The following is a 27,287-nucleotide window of genomic DNA, read 5'->3' on the forward strand; positions in this document are numbered from 1 at the left end:
ACCAAAAAAAAGTTGAACTAAAAGCGTTTCATGTCTTCCATTATTTTTAGATGTCCCTCATTTATCCACAGTGCTAGATTATGAAAACTAACTTCTTGTTATATTTTGTTAAATTGTACATAAGATCAAGAAGAATTAAATAATACAAGCAATATTAAATACATAGCATATGTATGCATGCATATACTCTGGAATAAATATACATTTAAAAAAAATAAATAAATCCTTCCATAATTCTTAGATCAGATTTCTGGAACTGGAAGAATGACTCATTCATCACATACTCACAGACACAGTTCTCGCAATGACACAAGGCACTAAGACAAGTACAACCCTGTGGCAGCAAAATGAACTCCACTAAATGGTTTAAATCATTCTTATCATTCACTGTGATGATTAGCTCATAATTTTAGTAGAACAAAACTGTGCTATCTCTTTTATCCATTTTCCCCTTTAATCTTTTGCCCAAACCAATACCAGCATGAATATGATTTCTATACATGGAATCAATAGAGAGGACCCCAAGCAGTGCTTATATTTTTTTTATACGCCCTGGAACAAGTCTAAGTGCTTTACCTGATATGGCCTCCAGAACCGCTGGACCTAACAAAAGTAACCATGTCAAAATCATAGCGGTACCCATCTCATCAAGTGCTGTTGACAGAAAGGACTGTCAGAATATATAGTCTCTATTTCTGAAGGGGAGTGGCTCTATAGGTTTATTTTTCTACCGGAGGACAATAAAACAACCACAGTCCTATGATCTGAAACAAAAATATGTTTGATTTGTTATTTAAGATTTTGTAACTTCCTGGGTTTTGCAGAAAGATAATACCTCAAGAGTAACATTTTCCACTGCCTGGAAGGAAATATTTATGCTACGATAGGTTTCACAATCATCTCATTGTACAAAGAAAATAAGCTCCTATCCAAAGATACCTTTCAATTCTGGCCGATGAATCTCAGTATTTTTCTTTTATATGGAGATTCCTTGGCAGGTCTGGGGAAGGTAGTGGAATCTTGAAACTTAAATGGGCTTCCTCCAGCAAAGTAATAAAAAAGCTTCATAACTTGGTGCCAACTAGTGTGGCAAGTCTCCCTGGAGAGCCATGAATGTCTTAAAGCTTCAGCATACGTTAAATAAAATAAGACAAGACCTGGTGGCCCTGCTCAAGTATGACTGGGGAGTCTCTGAAGAACCTTGCAGTTGAAGTCAACACCTCCAGCCCCAATAGGAACCCATTCCTTTCTGGCATTTTTAAGTTCAAATTAAAACTCTATTCACTGAGAGACTGTTAGATTGCAAGAAAGTGTCAGGAGAATCAGGGTCCGCTGATAACTTTTTGTGAAAACTGTGCAGAAAAATCAGTGGATTTTCTGTATAGTTAAGTAAATTACATAGGTTGCAACCTAACTTTATTCTAAAATTTCCTTTGATCCTTTGAACCATCAAAAGGAAGGAAAAAAGGTTCAGATTTCTATTAAGAATCTTTCTTAATATATTCCTTGTTTGAGTTTACATCGTGACAATTACAACTGTGTCATTCTTTGAAGAATGAATCCAAAGCTTTTCCACAACATGAAATAATGCTTAATTCGCGTTCACCACTCTCTTGCCAGAGTGGTTACTTTCCTCTGTTTCTGTGTTTTAACCATTTAACGAGAAAAAGCTGATGGCCATCCTAACACTGAAGAGCCAGAATATTGTTCTTCATCTGATTCCTACCTCTACAGCCATCATGTCTTGGATGGCATTATCAGGAGTTAAAATCTGTGGCACAATTGTTGCCATATACAAATTTATTGCCTCCAGAGGCAGTCATCAAGGATGAAGACTAAAGTCCAGGAGCCAAAGGGAAAAAGAGAATGACTTAGAACATCTTTCCACAACAGCCAGCATTATTGTAATGGAAGAAGGAAGTACAAAACACCAGAGGCCAAAGATAACGTTGGAAGCCTTGAAAGTGAACATTGAGAAGGGTAAATATGTTTCTTCTTTATACAAACAACCACGTTCGCGCATGAATGAGGAAATGTACGCAACACCTGGTATTCACTATTCATATTCTTCTGGTTTTGACATCTTGGCAAGAAGCAGAAAACATCCAGTATATTTGACTGACCAATCAAATACTGCAATCAGTGAAGCAAGAGTAAGTGATGGGTAGCAATTCTTCTCCAAACTCTTGTAATAACTGAAAAGGGTGGGGAGGAAGGGGAACACGAAAGTGATTCCCAGGTGGTTCAAGTGAAAAAAAATGTGTCAAACTGTCCAGGTAAATGAACAACACTGATTAATTAATTCCTCACTACATTCTTCACTAATAAATTCTTTACTACAAACTTCAAAGATCTAGATATTTCTAGAGATCTTGATTATCAGACAATCTCTGCACAGTAGGAATAGATAAATGTTATGTTACGATTAATTTCGTTAATTAATTAATGCAAATACCAGACAGCACATGTTTTCATCCTTCCATTGGCTAGGTAGGTCTCTCGCAGTAACACATTTTTGTTCTCTAGGACTTCTTCTGGCAGCTTGAAGTGTTTCTCAGCACATTACTCTATGAAAGAAGCTCCACCGAGCTTTGAAAACACTTTCTCTTCTGCTGACTGTTGTTAGGAGACTTCTGCAGACATACTGGCTTTTGTGAGGTCCAAATGAAAACCATTGAAAGGACAAAGATTAATCAGCTTTCACCCGTGACTGTAAGAAAGCACCTACACTGGAATAAGGGTATCCACAGATTTCTGCACAAAGGAATGATAGTCTGAATCCATGCATTATGATGCAATGAGGCAGCTTAGTCTAATTTATTGGGTTTCTTGATGGCCTCTTGGGCTCTGTTGCCTGTGTCATGTGAAGCATGTCATTGCAAATCGATTTGCATTTGTTCAATGGTGAGGATGCAAGTGGATCAGAAGTGTCTACCACTGAGTCAAATCCACTGGATTTACCAGTAGAAGATTTCCTGAATATGAGTGGACGGGAGGTGGGAAGGAAAGTTCTTGGCAGAGAGATCATTCACCAGGCACATGTACTTTAGAGCATGACCCTTTCCTCATAATCAAATCCAGTTTTCTTGAATCCTGCACTTCTGTAATATTTGTGGATCAAGGAAGGCAGCAGGAAATAAGGAGGACATCAATTGCTTGAACAGATTAGCAGTGTTTTCTACAGTGACATTTAATATTAATAAACCACTGAACTTGGTACTTCTGCCTTGCATTGTGATGCAACCTTGGTGTATCTCCATCTGGGACCCCTGGCACAGACATAGTATGGGAAGACTCAGCTCTGAACAGCACAGGCACATTGCAGATTGGAGACACCTAGATCCTAGGTCTAGGATCTTTCTGCTTGTCTGGTCACAATAATATTCAGAGATTAGGAGAAATAGAAAAAGTGCTGTCAAGCTATGCCCTGAAAAATGTTGGGGTAGCAACACCACAGCAGCAAGGCCACAGCAGGAGCAGGGGCAGGAGAGAAAACAGCAGGCCTGGGAAGAGCAGAAGGTCCTCTTCTAGAGAGGTAGGAAAGCCCAGGTCCAGGAAAGTCTTCACTGTGCTGAGCAGGTCACTGGATTCCTCCAAGCCTGGACAATCTCTGGTCCACACAACAGGACTTGATGAAAGGCAGGTCAGCCTCCTGGGTTGCTCTGCCCTTCAAAGGTGGCTGTAGGCAGAGAGGAGAGGAGGACCCTCCTCAATCCTTGTCCCTCATGTGTGGACAACAAATTCACTCCCACTTTCTGTGGGCAATGCCAGTCCCTCCTTGTATGGTCTCTTCTGCACAGCACGAAGAGGTGACGAGAGGCCTGCCTGGAGTCACCAGGAAAAGGCAGCTTGAAGGAAGAAATGGTACAGGCTGTAATGATGATTCCCGTCAGAGCTGCCCGCATCCTCCTCATCAGGTCAGGATGTCGCCCAAGAGTACATCTCACCTTCCTTACACGTCACTACTTTGTCTCTGGCTCACCTCACACATAGCGCAGTATACTGTTCCCAATGAACTCTCCTCTTTCATAGCTGGCTAGAAAACAGGAAAGTCTAAAGAAGAGCATTTCTCAATCAAATACCAATGACCTTTCCACCTGTAGTAAGTAGCTTCTTCCAAACAGATTCTTCCTTTATTATTGTTTTTATTTTGTTTTCGTATGGGGATAGGAGACAGGTCACACTTCCTTATGCCAACTTACGTACATTCTCTCTCCCGCCCCCCATTACACCATTACAGGTGTAGAGATGTGTAAGAACAAGAGCGGAAATCATTGCTTGGCACCGTCACTTTGTCAGAAGCCACGTTCTCCACCCTGATAATGCGTTAGCTGGGAGTTCAGACACACAGGTGGCATGTTTGCAAGTACACAAAAAAAAGTATTGCTCAAAACTCGTTTTCTTTCCTGCTTTTTTTAATTACACATTTACGTAATAGATTTGATTATATTTGTCCTCTATACAAAATCTTGTAAATGGTCTACATTTTCTCAGAGAAACATGTAATTATGAAGAACCATACCCCCAAAATAAGGAACGTTGTACAGCCCCTGTGCATTTTTGCTTATGAATCATTACTGAGATATTTTTACCACAAAGAAACATTTTTGTTGGACTGCTTTCCAGAGTATCTCATGGTGCTTGTCCTGGGTTTGGCTGGGATAGAGTTAATTTTCACAGGAAGCTGGGAGTGGGCACAGCCAGGACAGCTGACCCGAACTAGCCAAGGGGATATTCGATACCATATGACATCATGCTCAGTATATAACTGGAGCAGCTGGCCGGGGGGAGGAGGGATCGTGGCTCGGGAACGGGCTGAGCATCGGGTTCCAGGTGGTGAGCAATTGCATTGTGCATCACTCGCTTTATACATTTTTTTATTGGTATTTTGTTATTATTACTGATTCTCTCCTTATGTTGTCCTATTAAACTGTCCTTATCTCAACCCATGAGGTTTTACCCTTTTCTTCCTATTCTCCTCCCCATCCCACTGGGGAGGGGGGAGGAGTGAGCGAGCAGCTGCGTGGTCCTTAGTTGCCAGCTGGGCTTAAACCACGACAGTGCTACACGGGTGTTATCTGCATATCAGCAATGGCAAAAAAAGGTAATTCTTCTTTCTCAAGTCATCTAAATTAGTCTTCTCAGACAGATACTCAACCAGGAGCTCAACTGAGATGCTCTGAAATGTCCAGCATTTAAGATGGTAGCTTATTTGGATGCTGGGAAGGAAGAATCAACCTTTCTTTAGACCTTAGGTGTATTTGGACTTGAGGATTTTAAAGCCAGGCTCCTTTATAAGTTCAGTTCATGGTAACACCGGGTGTTATCTTGATACAGTACATTCTTCGAACAAGATCTGGATGGTGGAATAGTCAAGTAAGAGTTACCCTCTATACAGATTGCAAAACCAAATAATGAAGCAGATGACTGGTGAAAATATCCTTCCACCTGCAAGTCTTGGGTTGCTTCTCACATTATCTGGTATGGGATGGGTTCCTGCAGTTTACGCTTCAAAAGAAATCCTCCCACCGTGAGAACAGCAGCTACCAGCACCACGGTGGTCACAGCCAGAGGAACGTGGGAGCTGGCAGCAGGCGTTGAGCTCTGAGACTCCCCTTTCGCCTGCATGTCAGAGGCCAGCTCTGTGCATAAAAGAGAAAGAGAGAGGCTTACATTTGTTTTCCTGAGCTAGTTAATCTCGAAGATAATTAGGCAAAGAGAATTTGAATTAAAATGTTGCAATCTAGATCTGATCCAAAACCGAAATGTTTTATTGCATGTTGTTTCAGAAACGATTCTGTGGCCATGCCAAAGAAGTAAAGATTATGGCAAGAAATTAAAGAGTGATTAAGAGTTTGTAAAGATTACACTCTAAGACCATAAGATGCTGTTTTCTGATAGTGGAAACAGCAGCTACAGGACACTGGGAGACAACATTTCGAAGGGGGCTTACAGATTGCTTGCTAATAAATGAGACATGCCAATCAGGCACAGACAGCTTTGAAAAATTAATATATATCCTGCAGGGAGATGAGTTACATCTCATCCCTCTTCCCACAGAACTGAATAAGATGCCATTTGACATGTGCAGAACAAACAATGGATCTAAACTATGATAGAAAGGAAATAGCTTGTAAACCTTATAAATCAATTTCATAAAAAATAATAAAAAAAAAATTCCCCATAAGAATTATAGCAGAGTTGTGAATAAACCAGCAAAGGTATATTTCAGAGTTGGATTTCATGTCTGAACTGACACGCGAACATACAGTAATATACAGAGTCTTATGTTATTTAAATTATTTAAACTTACCAGCGTTCCTGTTCTCAGCATGAGCTTCCCGAAGCTGGACAGGTCCAATAACAACATTCACTTTTTTGTGGGAAGAACCTGCATTCCTCTTGAACCTCCTAACACAGCCTTGATAGCAGCGTGAAGAGTAATCGTTGTACCTGCACACCACCAGCTCACACTGCAGGTAAACTGACGGGTAGCGATTAACGAACGAAAAAGCATTAAATGCAAACCGAGCAACATAGCTGTATGGTGAATAGTAAGGAGAGTAGGTAGGATCCTTAACACACCTGGAAAGAGATAAAATTAACAGATTAGCTGTTGTGAACAGAAACACTATTACACTATCTCTGTGTAATACATTTTGAGTTTAAATATAAAACCAGAAGGTAAGAGTATAAGAGAACTCAAAAGGATTTAAAAAAAAAGTGTGTTTTTAGCAAGAAGAGAAATTAAGAGACAAAAATAAGAGTGGCAGTGATTTCTACCACAATAATGTATACAGCACAGAAATTTCATAGCTCAACAAATTTCGTGTAAACATGAATAGCTGAAAAATAACTAGTGGTTCTGCTTTTTTCTGTGTTTCAGGTGAGGACCTGTTTTGCATTTGCAGACAGGATTACCTGTTTGCAAAGAGGCCCCTGCAGGTTGTTGCAGAAAGAGAAAGGGCCCCTTTCTACTCTGGAAGGACAAAACTAATTCGAATACACATCTTTTTTGGGAAATAAACATGATCTTTAGTCCTTCAATGTTTGTAGAGTACCTTGCTTGAAGGAATCTCAACGCCTGACAGAGATCTCCAGATGTTTCACAGAGCAAGTTGCTAGATTAACTTTCCTGTCAATGAGTTTCACTTCCTGACAATTACTAGCCTTAGAAGTTACCTGACTTAGATCCTAGTCGTTCTGGTTTAATTGAACCACCACGATAAAAGAAGACAATAATTCACCCACAATTGTTACCCCAGAATATTTCAAAGCTGTCTTTAATTATATTTGTGCTCATTTCCCTAATAAATACACCAAGGATTTAAAGTCCTCTCATTCTTAAGTTATTTTATACTGCAGTGATATCCCAACACACCCGATATTATTGATTTTAGATTCAGTAAATACATTTGCTTGTGGCACAGTTCCATGTCACATGAATAAAAATTAACTGAAAAATTATCAGAATCTATTTGCCCTGTCTCCCTGGTGAGTATCCTGCTCACAAAGGTAGACAGTCCTTCTGTGTTCTGCTTAATGAATATGTGTTTTTATAGATAAAAATAAAAAGAAAACCCAACAAGAGGAAAAAACCTTCCTAAGATTCACATAAAGTGTGAAAGAGAGGACATTCACCCGGCAGGCAGGAGGCACAGTGTCACTTCATTAGCCTGTCACAAGCCTGACTTCCAGCTTAGCAGCAGGTTACTACACTGCTCAGGTTACTGACGTGAACACCCTCCCAGGAGGCAGAGAAATGCAAATCCCACCAAGCACAGAAGGGAGATAAACTAGCATGAGCCTTTCATTCCTGGAACAAAACGGGACACTGAGAGCCACACTTTTATGCTTCTAGCTCCCGTCGGCTTTGCATTCTTTACAAGACTCCACAATATTTCCATTGCCAATCAAAAGGCACATTTTGTATCAAATTAAGCAAAATGTTTTAGGTTTTTAGAATAGCGAGAAAAGGCTAAGGAATTTCTCTTCTTTTTGAACAGACATTTTTATATTCTAGTTATGATGCTGCAAAACTCTAATTCTGATACAGGGAAACGTAGAGCCATTGACATCCCTACATTTCATGCATCTATTTCAGAAACAAATTCAGACCTCTGTTTCTACACTGCCTCCTTGAGTGAAATCTCAGTGCTTGATTGCAACTTCTGAATGGCATTTCTTTGTCATATTATATTTTATTCCTTTGTCATATTATATGTTATTCGGCCTTTGCCAAAATGTTTTTCTTAGAAGAGCATTTGTATTGAGAATTGCAGCCAACGTACACCGGCCCTAAATCACCTCTTTCATAAATTAAGCTCTTTCAGAACTATGCATACAGGTACTTTTAAAGTAATTCTTTAGAAAGTTCTTACCCATTTCTGATCAATTCATAGGTCAGCGTTCTAAAATTGCTAGGATCAGGTGATGCCACGCATGTGTCCACAAACACCATCAGATTTGGGTCAGAGCTGTGAAGAGAAGCTTGAAGGAACAAATTCTGATTCAAGTCAATGTAGTATGGAAAGTCATGCACTGGCCACAGGAAAGACGAGGAATTGTAGAATGTCAAGTTCACGTCAAATCTGCCATACTGGGTTTCACTGACATTGATGATGCCATCGGCAACGTACATTACTTGCACCCAGGTGTTTTGGAGCATTTTGCAGTTGATGTGCAAGTGAAGGTCCTTTTGCCTCTTGATGACGTAACCGGAAGCAGTCACTTTTATCACATTGGAGTAGGTGATCGTTTCATTGTTGCCCTATTTGACACATTAGATGAGTACAAAATTATCGCATGTTGTCATGTTCACAGTGTGTACTATGAATTTCTGTACATGCCAGGTCCTAGTATTAGTCAGAAAGAACATGTCATACTCAAAAAATCCAGGCATCCTGGATGAGATTGTTCACTTAACTCTCTCCTATACTTTGCTCTCTAGAACATCACTCTGAAATAGATACAGGGATTACCTAAACCCTGGGAAGGATAAGTAGGAATGTTTAACAAACCTTAGCCTCCAGAAACACATACTTCTTTTCTGTGTTTTGAATATCTGTGGGCTACAACACCCGTTGCGATTCATGAAAATTTTCCAAACATCTATTAAATTTCCATGCCCAGACTTGGAGAGCTCTCCAAAATATGTTGACACCAACCTGTCTACGTGTACCACAGCCGTTGTATGGAACGTTGAATATAAACTCAGTTGATGTAATTGTTGGTCTACAATTAGAGTCAGACAGGCTGATGTTCCACACCGAGTAGCCCTGTGACTGGAGATAATGTCTGTCTACAACTGCGCGCATGTGGGTTGGCAAGCACACAAGGGCTAGGGAAGAAAATATGAATTATTAGTGATTTCAGGTGCATGATAATGCTGGCATGTTACAACTTCAACAAATGCAATAGCTGCTACCATTTAGGGGAGAGAATTCAAAAGCCAAACCACTTGTTTTTACACCTTAGATTTAGATATGAATAAGCAATAGTCTCTGACAAACTTCAGCTGACCTTCAGTTACTCTCCTGACAAAAATATATAGCTTACGATAGGCTTTTTCTGAGACCTTGAGCCTGTATCACGACTCACACAAAAATGCTAAGAAGTGGGAGTTTTTCCTGAGTAAAATCCAAAAGGTGTTGTGGAAGGTGTACAGCTAAATGTGCACACTGGCTTGCAGAAACACTACTTGAGTGGGAGGGGACCCTGAAACCATCTCCATGATGGTTCACTGAGTCCATGACATGAAAAGCAATGATCCAAGGGAGAGTTTGGCCTTTGGTAGAGAGAGAGATCTGATAATAGGGACCTACTGGCAACACACAGCCTCTTGAAAGGCAGTTACAAAGACAACAGAGCCAAATGTGATGGCTATTTTTTGTGCCTGGGGAGGTTGTGAGTGCACATTGGATAAACTTTCCCACTGGGACTGCAGGACAGTACTGGAACAGTTCACCCAGAGAAGTGGCTTTGAAGATTTCATCCTTTGAATGTGTCTAGAGACTCAGCTAGATAAATTCATAATGGACCTGACTGGGTGTTGGCAATAGCTCTACTTTGAATAGTAGGACTCGGAAGCCTCCAAAGGTCCTTTCTAACCAATATTTCTATGATTCTATGAAAATCTGTCCACAAAGGTAGAAAAAATATATATGAATAATGATGTGATAAGAAGAAATATGAATTTAGACTGGCCATTGCAGAAAACATCTAAAGGCAATTAATTTGATACTTGAAGATTTTTTTAAAATCTTCAATAATAAATAAATAAATAAATAAATTTTAAAAATTAAAAAATAATTATTGTCTGCAAGTGATCGGTCAATAACCAGTTATGAAATTCCAGTAGGAATGTCATTTATGTGGGATTTCTTCGACAACATTAATACTTATTTAGCAAATAAAATCAGGGTAGAATCACAGAATCATAGAATGGTTTTGGTTGGAAGGGACCTTAAAGATGATCTAGTTCCAACCCCCCTGCCACGGCCAGGGACACCTTCCACTAGACCAGGTTGCTCAAAGCCCCATCCAACCTGGCCTTGAACACTGCCAGGGAGGGGGCATCCACATGCTCTCTGGGCAACCTCTTCCAGTGCCTCACCACCCCCACAGGGAAGAACTTCTTCCTTACATCTCATCTAAATCTACCCTCTTTCAGGTTAAAGCCATTACCCCTCGCCCTATCACTACATGCCCTTGCAAAAAGTCCCTCTCCAGCTTTCTTGCAGCCCCCTTTAGGTACTGGAAGGCTGCTAGAAGGCTCCCCGGAGCCTTCTCTTCTCCAGGCTGAACAACCCCAACTCTCTCAGCCTGTCTTCGTAGGAAGAGTGCTCCAGCCCTCTGATCCTCTTTGTGGCCCTCCTCCGGACCCGCTCCAACAGGTCCATGTCCTTCTTATGTTGGGGGCCCCAGAGCTGAACACAGGACTCCAGGTGGGGTCTCACGAGAGCGGAGTAGAGGGGGAGAATCACCTCCCTCAACCTGCTGGTCATGCTTCTTTTGATGCAGCCTGGGATATGGTTGGCTTTCTGGGCTGCAAGTGCACATTGCTGGGTCATGTTGAGCTTCTCATCAACCAACACCCCCAAGCCCTCCTCCTCAGGGCTGCTCTCAATCCATTCTCCGCCCAGCCTGTATTTGTGCTTGGGATTGCCCCGACCCATGTGCAGGACCTTGCACTTGGCCTTGTTGAACTTCATGAGGTTCCTGCAGGCCCACCTCTCAAGCCTGTCAAGGTCCCTCTGGATGGCATCCCTTCCCTCCAGAGTGTCGACTGCACCACCCAGCTTGGTGTCGTTGGCACACTCGCTGAGGGTGTGCTCAATTCCACTGTCCATGTCACCGACAAAGATGTTAAACAGCGCCGGTCCCAATACCAACCCCTGAGGAATGCCACTCGTCACTGCTCTCCACTTGGATATCGAGCTGTTGACCGCAACTCTTTGAGTGCGACCATCCAGCCAATTCCTTAACCACTGAGAGGTCCATCCATCAAATCCATGTCTCTCCAATTTAGAGTCAAATGCTTTGCACAAGTTTAGGTAGGTGACCTGAGTTGCTCTTCCCTTATCCACCAACGCTGTAACCCCGTCATAGAAGGCCACCAAATTTGTCAGGCACGATTTCCCTTAGTGAAGCCATGTTGGCTGGTGTAAAAGCTTCTGAGCAAAGAAAACATTACAAACAGAATGGAAACTTACTGGTGTTCTGGTCTGCTGGAAAGGAGTGATACTCAGCACGAAACCCTCTATTGGAATATCTGGAGTTACTGTGAAATCTGACAGTCATAAAGTTTGAGGATGATGTGTACGTGAGATCAGAACTAGAACAAATTCTTGCAAGCAGAGGAGAAGTATTGGGTGGCCCATCATAGACCTCAATATAGTCATTCTGGCATCCACCTTGCAACCTGAGCAAGAAACATGAATATATAATAAAATGCATTTGGTAAACTTTGGTTTTTAAGTACTGAACAAACAATAAACTAAGATACTGCACTCATACAATTCCCATGTAATGTTTATAATTCACTAATAAGCATGGGAAATGTTCTTGGGAACTGTGGTTGTAGTTGAGATTTGGGACCCATTTATTGCCCAAGCAGGAAGTGGTTTACTTACTGAATACTTCCAAAAGTGAGCATAATGCGGAAATTATTCATTACTTGTATTTGCCACAAACAATCTGCATTATCTGGATAATTCAAAGGATAAGAAGGACTCTGAAGTGTTCCAGAAGAATTAAAAAGTAAGCCACCACAAATATATTCTCCAGCTGAAAAAAAAAAAAGAAAATAAGATATAGATGTGATTCATTTAGATTTATTTCTGATCAAATGAAACTACATTTTATGCATCCACACCATAGCAACAGGAGGTTAAATCTCCAGAGAAACTGAAAAGTTATGCTCTTCTCACTCAGGTTACAAGTATGACTATCTCTTCAGAGAACTCTGACACTCCCGTTCTATTTTTTGTTTGGTAGGCTTAAGGCATACAGGAATGACAGAAAGCAAGAGGAGCTGGCCCAAATAACAAAAAAACTAGAGAAGAAAAAAAGAAGATTTCCCACAAAATCAACACAGCCTGAAATACACCCCTGAAAACAGAATCAGACAGACATAGGGGACCAGTATGTAGGATTTAAACAGTTAGTACCACTAATGATTTTTTCCAAAAGTATTACGATCTGCAAATGATACAACTCCAAACTATATACTACCAACTAACACACCACCAAAGTAATGCATTAGACAGATGAAAAAAGCAGACACACCTGGAGTACTTAATGGTAGAGTGGGAACAGAGGTCGTGGTTGAGGCACCTGTAGAGGAGGAAGAGAAAGAAGCAAGTGAGGACTTTGTGGCTGAAGGAGACAAGGCCAGGATTTCTCCCAGTGCTGGGGACGGTGGTGCCACCCTGTCAGTCACACGGGCAATGGAGAGCTTGGGGGTCTCCGCAGGGTGGTCTTCCGTGGTGGGAGCAACGAACACCACAATCTTTGAACACGTCTCCAACACATACCCAACTGCAGCCAAGAAGGGCCACTTTTTGGAAGCGTCCTGGTATTTAGGAAGGAAAAGCCATGCTACCTGAGCACACAACACTGGCATCTTCACTGTGGCCACAGTTGTGGACGCCCCAGCCACGGTGGCTGCACTGGAAGAGGGAGGACTCCCGCCCTGTGCAGCGCACGTCGTCCAGGTAGATATTGCCAGTGCCTTGTCCAAAGTAGGCACTCGATGGCGCAGAAACAGCAAAGCCGCATCCCAGCTGCCTGCACACGACCTCGGCATCGTTCAGGTCCCAGTCGTCATCACAGACGGTGCCCCGGCCCCCGTTGTGGTAAATCTCGACGCGCCCCTCGCACCGGTTCCTGCCGTTCACCAAGCTCAGGGAGGCACCTTGGAAAGGAGGAGGCAGGGAAAACATGGGAAAACCCTCTAGCACGCAGGCACCTTCTCTCGCCGGGGCATTGGCAAGGCTCTACGAGTTTCAGGCCACCAGGACCGCCACCCTCGGCTTGCTTAAGCTGTGCGTTTCCCTGGCTCTGCTCTGCCATGGAGAAGACCAAACCCCACCGTCTGAGCCACTAACTGGTACCGCCAAAAGTAGGGGCCAGAAAAACCATGACAAAGTCAGACCCACCTGCAGGAACGGATGTCGTGAAAGGGACTGTGGTCGTGGTGGAGGCATCTGTAGAGGAGGAAGAGAAAGAAGCAAGTGAGGACTTTGTGGCTGAAGGAGCACGGCCAGGATTTCTCCCAGTGCTGGGGACGGTGGTGCCACCCTGTCAGTCACACGGGCAATGGAGAGCTTGGGGGTCTCCGCAGGTGGTCTTCCGTGGTGGGAGCAACGAATACCACAATCTTTGAACACGTCTCCAACACATACCCAACTGCAGCCAAGAAGGGCCACTTTTTGGAAGCGTCCTGGTATTTAGGAAGGAAAAGCCATGCTACCTGAGCACACAACACCGGCATCTTCACTGTGGCCACAGTTGTGGACGCCCCAGCCACGGTGGCTGCACTGGAAGAGGGAGGACTCCCGCCCTGTGCAGCGCACGTCGTCCAGGTAGATATTGCCAGTGCCTTGTCCAAAGTAGGCACTCGATGGCGCAGAAACAGCAAAGCCGCATCCCAGCTGCCTGCACACGACCTCGGCATCGTTCAGGTCCCAGTCGTCATCACAGACGGTGCCCCGGCCCCCGTTGTGGTAAATCTCGACGCGCCCCTCGCACCGGTTCCTGCCGTTCACCAAGCTCAGGGAGGCACCTTGGAAAGGAGGAGGCAGGGAAAACATGGGAAAACCCTCTAGCACGCAGGCACCTTCTCTCGCCGGGGCATTGGCAAGGCTCTACGAGTTTCAGGCCACCAGGACCGCCACCCTCGGCTTGCTTAAGCTGTGCGTTTCCCTGGCTCTGCTCTGCCATGGAGAAGACCAAACCCCACCGTCTGAGCCACTAACTGGTACCGCCAAAAGTAGGGGCCAGAAAAACCATGACAAAGTCAGACCCACCTGCAGGAACGGATGTCGTGAAAGGGACTGTGGTCGTGGTGGAGGCATCTGTAGAGGAGGAAGAGAAAGAAGCAAGTGAGGACTTTGTGGCTGAAGGAGCACGGCCAGGATTTCTCCCAGTGCTGGGGACGGTGGTGCCACCCTGTCAGTCACACGGGCAATGGAGAGCTTGGGGGTCTCCGCAAGGCTGTCTTCCGTGGTGGGAGCAACGAATACCACAATCTTTGAACACGTCTCCAACACATACCCAACTGCAGCCAACAAGGGCCACTTTTTGGAAGCGTCCTGGTATTTAGGAAGGAAAAGCCATGCTACCTGAGCACACAACACCGGCATCTTCACTGTGGCCACAGTTGTGGACGCCCCAGCCACGGTGGCTGCACTGGAAGAGGGAGGACTCCCGCCCTGTGCAGCGCACGTCGTCCAGGTAGATATTGCCAGTGCCTTGTCCAAAGTAGGCACTCGATGGCGCAGAAACAGCAAAGCCGCATCCCAGCTGCCTGCACACGACCTCGGCATCGTTCAGGTCCCAGTCGTCATCACAGACGGTGCCCCGGCCCCCGTTGTGGTAAATCTCGACGCGCCCCTCGCACCGGTTCCTGCCGTTCACCAAGCTCAGGGAGGCACCTTGGAAAGGAGGAGGCAGGGAAAACATGGGAAAACCCTCTAGCACGCAGGCACCTTCTCTCGCCGGGGCATTGGCAAGGCTCTACGAGTTTCAGGCCACCAGGACCGCCACCCTCGGCTTGCTTAAGCTGTGCGTTTCCCTGGCTCTGCTCTGCCATGGAGAAGACCAAACCCCACCGTCTGAGCCACTAACTGGTACCGCCAAAAGTAGGGGCCAGAAAAACCATGACAAAGTCAGACCCACCTGCAGGAACGGATGTCGTGAAAGGGACTGTGGTCGTGGTGGAGGCATCTGTAGAGGAGGAAGAGAAAGAAGCAAGTGAGGACTTTGTGGCTGAAGGAGCACGGCCAGGATTTCTCCCAGTGCTGGGGACGGTGGTGCCACCCTGTCAGTCACACGGGCAATGGAGAGCTTGGGGGTCTCCGCAGGGTGGTCTTCCGTGGTGGGAGCAACGAACACCACAATCTTTGAACACGTCTCCAACACATACCCAACTGCAGCCAAGAAGGGCCACTTTTTGGAAGCGTCCTGGTATTTAGGAAGGAAAAGCCATGCTACCTGAGCACACAACACCGGCATCTTCACTGTGGCCACAGTTGTGGACGCCCCAGCCACGGTGGCTGCACTGGAAGAGGGAGGACTCCCGCCCTGTGCAGCGCACGTCGTCCAGGTAGATATTGCCAGTGCCTTGTCCAAAGTAGGCACTCGATGGCGCAGAAACAGCAAAGCCGCATCCCAGCTGCCTGCACACGACCTCGGCATCGTTCAGGTCCCAGTCGTCATCACAGACGGTGCCCCGGCCCCCGTTGTGGTAAATCTCGACGCGCCCCTCGCACCGGTTCCTGCCGTTCACCAAGCTCAGGGAGGCACCTTGGAAAGGAGGAGGCAGGGAAAACATGGGAAAACCCTCTAGCACGCAGGCACCTTCTCTCGCCGGGGCATTGGCAAGGCTCTACGAGTTTCAGGCCACCAGGACCGCCACCCTCGGCTTGCTTAAGCTGTGCGTTTCCCTGGCTCTGCTCTGCCATGGAGAAGACCAAACCCCACCGTCTGAGCCACTAACTGGTACCGCCAAAAGTAGGGGCCAGAAAAACCATGACAAAGTCAGACCCACCTGCAGGAACGGATGTCGTGAAAGGGACTGTGGTCGTGGTGGAGGCATCTGTAGAGGAGGAAGAGAAAGAAGCAAGTGAGGACTTTGTGGCTGAAGGAGCACGGCCAGGATTTCTCCCAGTGCTGGGGACGGTGGTGCCACCCTGTCAGTCACACGGGCAATGGAGAGCTTGGGGGTCTCCGCAGGTGGTCTTCCGTGGTGGGAGCAACGAACACCACAATCTTTGAACACGTCTCCAACACATACCCAACTGCAGCCAAGAAGGGCCACTTTTTGGAAGCGTCCTGGTATTTAGGAAGGAAAAGCCATGCTACCTGAGCACACAACACCGGCATCTTCACTGTGGCCACAGTTGTGGACGCCCCAGCCACGGTGGCTGCACTGGAAGAGGGAGGACTCCCGCCCTGTGCAGCGCACGTCGTCCAGGTAGATATTGCCAGTGCCTTGTCCAAAGTAGGCACTCGATGGCGCAGAAACAGCAAAGCCGCATCCCAGCTGCCTGCACACGACCTCGGCATCGTTCAGGTCCCAGTCGTCATCACAGACGGTGCCCCGGCCCCCGTTGTGGTAAATCTCGACGCGCCCCTCGCACCGGTTCCTGCCGTTCACCAAGCTCAGGGAGGCACCTTGGAAAGGAGGAGGCAGGGAAAACATGGGAAAACCCTCTAGCACGCAGGCACCTTCTCTCGCCGGGCATTGGCAAGGCTCTACGAGTTTCAGGCCACCAGGACCGCCACCCTCGGCTTGCTTAAGCTGTGCGTTTCCCTGGCTCTGCTCTGCCATGGAGAAGACCAAACCCCACCGTCTGAGCCACTAACTGGTACCGCCAAAAGTAGGGGCCAGAAAAACCATGACAAAGTCAGACCCACCTGCAGGAACGGATGTCGTGAAAGGGACTGTGGTCGTGGTGGAGGCATCTGTAGAGGAGGAAGAGAAAGAAGCAAGTGAGGACTTTGTGGCTGAAGGAGCACGGCCAGGATTTCTCCCAGTGCTGGGGACGGTGGTGCCACCCTGTCAGTCACACGGGCAATGGAGAGCTTGGGGGTCTCCGCAAGGCTGTCTTCCGTGGTGGGAGCAACGAACACCACAATCTTTGAACACGTCTCCAACACATACCCAACTGCAGCCAACAAGGGCCACTTTTTGGAAGCGTCCTGGTATTTAGGAAGGAAAAGCCATGCTACCTGAGCACACAACACTGGCATCTTCACTGTGGCCACAGTTGTGGACGCCCCAGCCACGGTGGCTGCACTGGAAGAGGGAGGACTCCCGCCCTGTGCAGCGCACGTCGTCCAGGTAGATATTGCCAGTGCCTTGTCCAAAGTAGGCACTCGATGGCGCAGAAACAGCAAAGCCGCATCCCAGCTGCCTGCACACGACCTCGGCATCGTTCAGGTCCCAGTCGTCATCACAGACGGTGCCCCGGCCCCCGTTGTGGTAAATCTCGACGCGCCCCTCGCACCGGTTCCTGCCGTTCACCAAGCTCAGGGAGGCACCTTGGAAAGGAGGAGGCAGGGAAAACATGGGAAAACCCTCTAGCACGCAGGCACCTTCTCTCGCCGGGGCATTGGCAAGGCTCTACGAGTTTCAGGCCACCAGGACCGCCACCCTCGGCTTGCTTAAGCTGTGCGTTTCCCTGGCTCTGCTCTGCCATGGAGAAGACCAAACCCCACCGTCTGAGCCACTAACTGGTACCGCCAAAAGTAGGGGCCAGAAAAACCATGACAAAGTCAGACCCACCTGCAGGAACGGATGTCGTGAAAGGGACTGTGGTCGTGGTGGAGGCATCTGTAGAGGAGGAAGAGAAAGAAGCAAGTGAGGACTTTGTGGCTGAAGGAGCACGGCCAGGATTTCTCCCAGTGCTGGGGACGGTGGTGCCACCCTGTCAGTCACACGGGCAATGGAGAGCTTGGGGGTCTCCGCAAGGCTGTCTTCCGTGGTGGGAGCAACGAATACCACAATCTTTGAACACGTCTCCAACACATACCCAACTGCAGCCAACAAGGGCCACTTTTTGGAAGCGTCCTGGTATTTAGGAAGGAAAAGCCATGCTACCTGAGCACACAACACCGGCATCTTCACTGTGGCCACAGTTGTGGACGCCCCAGCCACGGTGGCTGCACTGGAAGAGGGAGGACTCCCGCCCTGTGCAGCGCACGTCGTCCAGGTAGATATTGCCAGTGCCTTGTCCAAAGTAGGCACTCGATGGCGCAGAAACAGCAAAGCCGCATCCCAGCTGCCTGCACACGACCTCGGCATCGTTCAGGTCCCAGTCGTCATCACAGACGGTGCCCCGGCCCCCGTTGTGGTAAATCTCGACGCGCCCCTCGCACCGGTTCCTGCCGTTCACCAAGCTCAGGGAGGCACCTTGGAAAGGAGGAGGCAGGGAAAACATGGGAAAACCCTCTAGCACGCAGGCACCTTCTCTCGCCGGGGCATTGGCAAGGCTCTACGAGTTTCAGGCCACCAGGCCTGCCACCCTCGGCTTGCTTAAGCTGTGCGTTTCCCTGGCTCTGCTCTGCCATGGAGAAGACCAAACCCCACCGTCTGAGCCACTAACTGGTACCGCCAAAAGTAGGGGCCAGAAAAACCGTGACAAAGTCAGACCCACCTGCAGGAACGGATTCTGTCAAAGCGACTGTGGTCGTGGTGGAGCTGTGGTCGTGGTGGAGGCATCTGTAGAGGAGGAAGAGTAAGAATGGAATAGTTTGTGGCTGAAGGAGCACGGCCAGGATTTCTCCCAGTGCTGGGGACGGTGGTGCCACCCTGTCAGTCACACGGGCAATGGAGAGCTTGGGGGTCTCCGCAAGGCTGTCTTCCGTGGTGGGAGCAACGAACACCACAATCTTTGAACACGTCTCCAACACATACCCAACTGCAGCCAACAAGGGCCACTTTTTGGAAGCGTCCTGGTATTTAGGAAGGAAAAGCCATGCTACCTGAGCACACAACACTGGCATCTTCACTGTGGCCACAGTTGTGGACGCCCCAGCCACGGTGGCTGCACTGGAAGAGGGAGGACTCCCGCCCTGTGCAGCGCACGTCGTCCAGGTAGATATTGCCAGTGCCTTGTCCAAAGTAGGCACTCGATGGCGCAGAAACAGCAAAGCCGCATCCCAGCTGCCTGCACACGACCTCGGCATCGTTCAGGTCCCAGTCGTCATCACAGACGGTGCCCCGGCCCCCGTTGTGGTAAATCTCGACGCGCCCCTCGCACCGGTTCCTGCCGTTCACCAAGCTCAGGGAGGCACCTTGGAAAGGAGGAGGCAGGGAAAACATGGGAAAACCCTCTAGCACGCAGGCACCTTCTCTCGCCGGGGCATTGGCAAGGCTCTACGAGTTTCAGGCCACCAGGACCGCCACCCTCGGCTTGCTTAAGCTGTGCGTTTCCCTGGCTCTGCTCTGCCATGGAGAAGACCAAACCCCACCGTCTGAGCCACTAACTGGTACCGCCAAAAGTAGGGGCCAGAAAAACCATGACAAAGTCAGACCCACCTGCAGGAACGGATGTCGTGAAAGGGACTGTGGTCGTGGTGGAGGCATCTGTAGAGGAGGAAGAGAAAGAAGCAAGTGAGGACTTTGTGGCTGAAGGAGCACGGCCAGGATTTCTCCCAGTGCTGGGGATGGTGGTGCCACCCTGTCAGTCACACGGGCAATGGAGAGCTTGGGGGTCTCCGCAAGGCTGTCTTCCGTGGTGGGAGCAACGAATACCACAATCTTTGAACACGTCTCCAACACATACCCAACTGCAGCCAACAAGGGCCACTTTTTGGAAGCGTCCTGGTATTTAGGAAGGAAAAGCCATGCTACCTGAGCACACAACACTGGCATCTTCACTGTGGCCACAGTTGTGGACGCCCCAGCCACGGTGGCTGCACTGGAAGAGGGAGGACTCCCGCCCTGTGCAGCGCACGTCGTCCAGGTAGATATTGCCAGTGCCTTGTCCAAAGTAGGCACTCGATGGCGCAGAAACAGCAAAGCCGCATCCCAGCTGCCTGCACACGACCTCGGCATCGTTCAGGTCCCAGTCGTCATCACAGACGGTGCCCCGGCCCCCGTTGTGGTAAATCTCGACGCGCCCCTCGCACCGGTTCCTGCCGTTCACCAAGCTCAGGGAGGCACCTTGGAAAGGAGGAGGCAGGGAAAACATGGGAAAACCCTCTAGCACGCAGGCACCTTCTCTCGCCGGGGCATTGGCAAGGCTCTACGAGTTTCAGGCCACCAGGACCGCCACCCTCGGCTTGCTTAAGCTGTGCGTTTCCCTGGCTCTGCTCTGCCATGGAGAAGACCAAACCCCACCGTCTGAGCCACTAACTGGTACCGCCAAAAGTAGGGGCCAGAAAAACCATGACAAAGTCAGACCCACCTGCAGGAACGGATGTCGTGAAAGGGACTGTGGTCGTGGTGGAGGCATCTGTAGAGGAGGAAGAGTAAGAATGAATAGTTTGTGGCTGAAGGAGCACGGCCAGGATTTCTCCCAGTGCTGTGGATGGTGGTGCCACCCTGTCAGTCACACGGGCAATGGAGAGCTTGGGGGTCTCCGCAAGGCTGTCTTCCGTGGTGGGAGCAACGAACACCACAATCTTTGAACACGTCTCCAACACATACCCAACTGCAGCCAACAAGGGCCACTTTTTGGAAGCGTCCTGGTATTTAGGAAGGAAAAGCCATGCTACCTGAGCACACAACACTGGCATCTTCACTGTGGCCACAGTTGTGGACGCCCCAGCCACGGTGGCTGCACTGGAAGAGGGAGGACTCCCGCCCTGTGCAGCGCACGTCGTCCAGGTAGATATTGCCAGTGCCTTGTCCAAAGTAGGCACTCGATGGCGCAGAAACAGCAAAGCCGCATCCCAGCTGCCTGCACACGACCTCGGCATCGTTCAGGTCCCAGTCGTCATCACAGACGGTGCCCCGGCCCCCGTTGTGGTAAATCTCGACGCGCCCCTCGCACCGGTTCCTGCCGTTCACCAAGCTCAGGGAGGCACCTTGGAAAGGAGGAGGCAGGGAAAACATGGGAAAACCCTCTAGCACGCAGGCACCTTCTCTCGCCGGGGCATTGGCAAGGCTCTACGAGTTTCAGGCCACCAGGACCTGCCACCCTCGGCTTGCTTAAGCTGTGCGTTTCCCTGGCTCTGCTCTGCCATGGAGAAGACCAAACCCCACCGTCTGAGCCACTAACTGGTACCGCCAAAAGTAGGGGCCAGAAAAACCATGACAAAGTCAGACCCACCTGCAGGAACGGATGTCGTGAAAGGGACTGTGGTCGTGGTGGAGGCATCTGTAGAGGAGGAAGAGAAAGAAGCAAGTGAGGACTTTGTGGCTGAAGGAGCACGGCCAGGATTTCTCCCAGTGCTGGGGACGGTGGTGCCACCCTGTCAGTCACACGGGCAATGGAGAGCTTGGGGGTCTCCGCAAGGCTGTCTTCCGTGGTGGGAGCAACGAATACCACAATCTTTGAACACGTCTCCAACACATACCCAACTGCAGCCAACAAGGGCCACTTTTTGGAAGCGTCCTGGTATTTAGGAAGGAAAAGCCATGCTACCTGAGCACACAACACCGGCATCTTCACTGTGGCCACAGTTGTGGACGCCCCAGCCACGGTGGCTGCACTGGAAGAGGGAGGACTCCCGCCCTGTGCAGCGCACGTCGTCCAGGTAGATATTGCCAGTGCCTTGTCCAAAGTAGGCACTCGATGGCGCAGAAACAGCAAAGCCGCATCCCAGCTGCCTGCACACGACCTCGGCATCGTTCAGGTCCCAGTCGTCATCACAGACGGTGCCCCGGCCCCCGTTGTGGTAAATCTCGACGCGCCCCTCGCACCGGTTCCTGCCGTTCACCAAGCTCAGGGAGGCACCTTGGAAAGGAGGAGGCAGGGAAAACATGGGAAAACCCTCTAGCACGCAGGCACCTTCTCTCGCCGGGGCATTGGCAAGGCTCTACGAGTTTCAGGCCACCAGGCCTGCCACCCTCGGCTTGCTTAAGCTGTGCGTTTCCCTGGCTCTGCTCTGCCATGGAGAAGACCAAACGCCACCCTCTGAGCCACTAACTGGTACCGCCAAAAGTAGGGGCCAGAAAAACCGTGACAAATTCAGACCCACCTGCAGGAACGGATTCTGTCAAAGCGACTGTGGTCGTGGTGGAGGCTGTGGTCGTGGTGGAGGCATCTGTAGAGGAGGAAGAGTAAGAATGGAATAGTTTGTGGATGAAGGAGCACGGCCAGGATTTCTCCCCGTGCTGGGGACGGTGGTGCCACCCTGTCAGTCACACGGGCAATGGAGAGCTTGGGGGTCTCCGCAAGGCTGTCTTCCGTGGTGGGAGCAACGAACACCACAATCTTTGAACACGTCTCCAACACATACCCAACTGCAGCCAAGAAGGGCCACTTTTTGGAAGCGTCCTGGTATTTAGGAAGGAAAAGCCATGCTACCTGAGCACACAACACTGGCATCTTCACTGTGGCCACAGTTGTGGACGCCCCAGCCACGGTGGCTGCACTGGAAGAGGGAGGACTCCCGCCCTGTGCAGCGCACATCGTCCAGGTAGATATTGCCAGTGCCTTGTCCAAAGTAGGCACGGTTTCCCAGCCCTCATTTGTGGTAAATCTCTACGTGCCCCTCGCACCGGTTCCTGCCGTTCACCAAGCTCAGGGAGGCACCTTGGAAAGGAGGAGGCAGGGAAAACATGGGAAAACCCTCTAGCACGCAGGCACCTTCTCTCGCCGGGGCATTGGCAAGGCTCTACGAGTTTCAGGCCACCAGGACCGCCACCCTCGGCTTGCTTAAGCTGTGCGTTTCCCTGGCTCTGCTCTGCCATGGAGAAGACCAAACCCCACCGTCTGAGCCACTAACTGGTACCGCCAAAAGTAGGGGCCAGAAAAACCATGACAAAGTCAGACCCACCTGCAGGAACGGATGTCGTGAAAGGGACTGTGGTCGTGGTGGAGGCATCTGTAGAGGAGGAAGAGTAAGAATGGAATAGTTTGTGGCTGAAGGAGACACGGCCAGGATTTCTCCCAGTGCTGTGGATGGTGGTGCCACCCTGTCAGTCACACGGGCAATGGAGAGCTTGGGGGTCTCCGCAGGGTGGTCTTCCGTGGTGGGAGCAACGAACACCACAATCTTTGAACACGTCTCCAACACATACCCAACTGCAGCCAAGAAGGGCCACTTTTTGGAAGCGTCCTGGTATTTAGGAAGGAAAAGCCATGCTACCTGAGCACACAACACCGGCATCTTCACTGTGGCCACAGTTGTGGACGCCCCAGCCACGGTGGCTGCACTGGAAGAGGGAGGACTCCCTCCCTGTGCAGCGCACATCGTCCAGGTAGATATTGCCAGTGCCTTGTCCAAAGTAGGCACGGTTTCCCAGCCCTCATTTGTGGTAAATCTCTACGTGCCCCTCGCACCGGTTCCTGCCGTTCACCAAGCTCAGGGAGGCACCTTGGAAAGGAGGAGGCAGGGAAAACACAGGAAAACCCTCTAGCACGCAGGCACCTTCTCTCGCCGGGGCATTGGCAAGGCTCTACGAGTTTCAGGCCACCAGGACCGCCACCCTCGGCTTGCTAAAGCTGTGCGTTTCCCTGGCTCTGCTCTGCCATGGAGAAGACCAAACCCCACCGTCTGAGCCGCTAACTGGTACCGCCAAAAGTAGGGGCCAGAAAAACCATGACAAAGTCAGACCCACCTGCAGTAACGGATGTCGTGAAAGTGGCTGTGGTCGTGGTGGAGGCACCTGTAGAGGAGGAAGAGAAAGAAGCAAGTGAGGACTTTGTGGCTGAAGGAGACACGGCCAGGATTTCTCCCAGTGCTGGGGACAGTGGTGCCACCCTGTCAGTCACACGGGCAATGGAGAGCTTGGGGGTCTCCGCAAGGCTGTCTTCCGTGGTGGGAGCAACGAACACCACAATCTTTGAACGCGTCTCCAAAACATTTGCTCTTCTCGCAAAGAAGTGGTAATTTCTTGGTTGCCCAGAGAGGTTGTAGATATCTCATCCATGGAAACATTCAAGGTCAGATTGGACAGGGCTCTGAGCCATGTTCTAGGTGAAAAAATCTCTGCTCATTGCAGGAGGGCTTGACTAGATGACTTTTAAAGGTCTCTTTCCACCCAAACCGTTCTGTGATTGTATGATTGTATGATTGCGTGATTCTATGATTGTATGATTCTTTTTTAAAAGGCTGCTTTTAGTGAGTGACTAAATTTGACAATGCAAGTGATAAAGAAATTCAGATGAGGTATGTTTTCCCTAGAGAGGTGCATCTTTTGGGACGCGGTGCAATCCACTTTGGAGCTTTGCTCTCTCCAGGTTTGCTTGCCGCATGCCCATTAGCCCCAAGGGTATGACTGGCAGACCAGTGTCCTGCCCTGGCGTGTGTGGTTCACGGGACCATGCTCCTACCTGTCCCACCTGCCACTGGCCAGCTTCAGACCCCCGAGCTGGGATATTAACTAGCACAGTCTAAAAGTAACATATAGACGGAAAACATGAAAAATGCGGACACACCTGAAGACATTGGCAGGGTGGCACTTTGGGTCACATATTTAAATGTTAAGGGAAGAAGAGAAAGAAGCAAATGAGGAACTTATTATCTTAATAAAACTATGAAGATTACCTCTCCCAGATCCATAAATTTCACTTGAGGCAACTGTTTTACAAATTAAAAGCAAAACAGTGGTGAGGAACTTTTTTCTAAGGAGACATACTCGTTCCACGTGATGACTAGTACAACAGCAGACTGAGACACACAGCTTTGGACAAGACAGAAAAGAGAGCTGTGGTGGAGATTTGTTGAAAAAGGAGTTTTAAGAAAAGGATGTGTTGCATATTTTGCCCACTGATATGCATCCGCTGAGGATATAGAGGCATCCCTTCCTCTAGGACACATTAGTAATCAATTTTTAAAACTTCTTTATTAATCTTCTAAGGATAAAACTTTGCTATTAATATTTGCCATACTTCCCTATCTTACCACTCTTAGGATTATGAAAATCAAGGGACAGAGCCTATGTATTGTATGCATGCGTAAGTGTGACAGTAATTAATTTGTATATAAATGCATATATATTGGGGAGGAACAAGTGATGGCTGACCTGACTGTCAGAAATGGTCTTTTGCGATTGTTTTTTTTTTTTTTCTCACTGCTTTGATGACATATATGTTGTTCTTTGCTGTGTGATTTGTCAGATAAATGCAAGACTATTTCCAGCACCAGGTCAGGTCAGCTGTGACTTTGTGTAGCCACAGCAAGTCTTGAAAAGCTCGAAGGATTGGGAATCCCCAGCCTCTGTGGTAGACCTAATTAGAAGGTATGTGTAATGTTAAAGCATTTAATTAAAGTTTAAGGTAGCTCCCTTCTGTCAAACTCGATTGAATGTGGCTAATATATTCAGAAGACAGAGGGGAGGGCAGTGCTGCCCTGTAAAGTCAATCTACATGAGAGAACATCTTACAAAGCACCGTACAAGCATCACAGCGAAGCGTGCTCTTGTATGCTAAAACTGTGGCGCAAGGTCTCTGGGAAATGAGAGGTAATTAGTGGTGCCATATTACACAAGGGCTTGGTAGCCTCCCAAAATTGTCTTTTCAATTAATAAAAGACTGCAAACAGAGACAACTGAGGGCAAATCTGCCATCTAGCAAACCAATTTTTCATACATGCAGGTTTGGATTAATGTTCTGTCAGACTGAAGAGAACAGTTTGGATTTTTGACTAATATTTGAATTTTCTGTGGTAATTCTTAGTGTGTATTTGCTAGCAATAATGGACAGGAGGTGCTGGGAGCTAAATAAACCAAGCATTGGACAGACTTCTTGTCCTCATAATAAAAAGAAACAGTCAAAGTTTACAGAAGGATGTGACTGGGTGGGAGTAATGTAGAATATTTGTGGTACTTCCATAAATCTGCACTTCTAATTTGAAATACCCGCAGTATTTTTAGTTGTTTATCTGCAACTGTTTTTTTTTTTCTGTAAACTTAAATGCGTAGTGAAAAGAATGTAAAACAAGTGTAAAGAAAACTTGCATAAGGTATTCATTTCATATCTAATAGGAAAAATGTATTCATTATTTTTACGTAAAAATAGTGACATGCTTAGCCATGGTTCATGGTCTGATACAGCATTTTAGAAGTGTTGCGTATTTCTCAAGCCTTTTTTATTTTGAGTAGCAAACACAAAGTACTTGGTAATTCCCACACATTCAAAAAGTGACTTTATACAGTGAGACAGATATCAGATTTTAACGTAAAACAGCAAACAGTAATCACTGTATAAACTCCTCCTTCACTTCCAGGCTGGGTCCTGTAAACTCTATTGGGCTTCATGATTAAAATATATATTCCTGTAGTAGGGGAAACTTTTTAGAAATCCAGAGTAACTTTCAGTAAGTAATGGTTCGTGCGTTCTTCGAAATTGCACAGCTTGATTTAAGACAAACAACCCCCCCCAATGCTCCCTTCAACCCTCCCCAAATTAAGTGCTTTTCTTTTAGAAGTGTTGTATAAAGCCATGGGTTTGAGTCACACTGAGTAAGTTTATATAACACATAGTTTCTTCAAATCATCCCTCATCTGAATAATACTCTGCGATTCATTGTGGATGTGAGTCAGGCTGCCTACAAAAATTTCAAACTCTGGCTTGCTTTTGGTGTTACTTTTTGGGCTGCTTTGTTCTATTATTTTATTTTTCTAAATGTCTCTTATTCTGATTTCCTTGGCTTAGTTTTTGTTTCTCTGTTTTATCTTGTTATAATTCAAGTATTTTTTACTGTCTTTTTGAAAGCAGTGTGCTTTCAACACACTCTATAAGTGTGTTGAAACACTCATAAGCAAACACACTCTATATCTCTCATATCCCTGGGGATATGATGGATGTTGTTTTCTTATTTATAACCGCAGAGAACAGTGAACAGACAAGTGTCCCAGTCAGAAGAAATTCCTAGCAGGAGCATAGCACTTCAGATCTCTTCTCTGAAAGAACAGTGAAGAGTTATGCCCTTTTTTTATGCCT

At 47.8% G+C, this 27,287-nt stretch overlaps 1 protein-coding gene across 1 annotated transcript in view; it reads right to left on the bottom strand.

Moving 5' to 3' along the window:
- DMBT1 (deleted in malignant brain tumors 1) overlaps positions 1-27,287 on the bottom strand; it is a 50,746-nt gene that overhangs the window by 22,539 nt on the left and 920 nt on the right. The window contains 15 exon segments of the mRNA XM_050899086.1: positions 11,759-11,773; positions 13,106-13,417; positions 13,976-14,287; positions 14,844-15,158; positions 15,718-16,029; positions 16,588-16,899; positions 17,395-17,808; positions 18,272-18,640; positions 19,150-19,563; positions 19,611-19,646; positions 20,084-20,395; positions 20,947-21,261; positions 21,819-22,172; positions 22,707-22,934; positions 23,918-24,010. Of these exon segments, the coding sequence (XP_050755043.1) occupies positions 11,759-11,773; positions 13,106-13,417; positions 13,976-14,287; positions 14,844-15,158; positions 15,718-16,029; positions 16,588-16,899; positions 17,395-17,808; positions 18,272-18,640; positions 19,150-19,563; positions 19,611-19,646; positions 20,084-20,395; positions 20,947-21,261; positions 21,819-22,172; positions 22,707-22,934; positions 23,918-24,010 (4,113 nt within the window).

This window comes from Gymnogyps californianus, chromosome 6 (genome assembly GCF_018139145.2).
Source record: "Gymnogyps californianus isolate 813 chromosome 6, ASM1813914v2, whole genome shotgun sequence".
Classification (NCBI taxonomy): domain Eukaryota; kingdom Metazoa; phylum Chordata; class Aves; order Accipitriformes; family Cathartidae; genus Gymnogyps; species Gymnogyps californianus.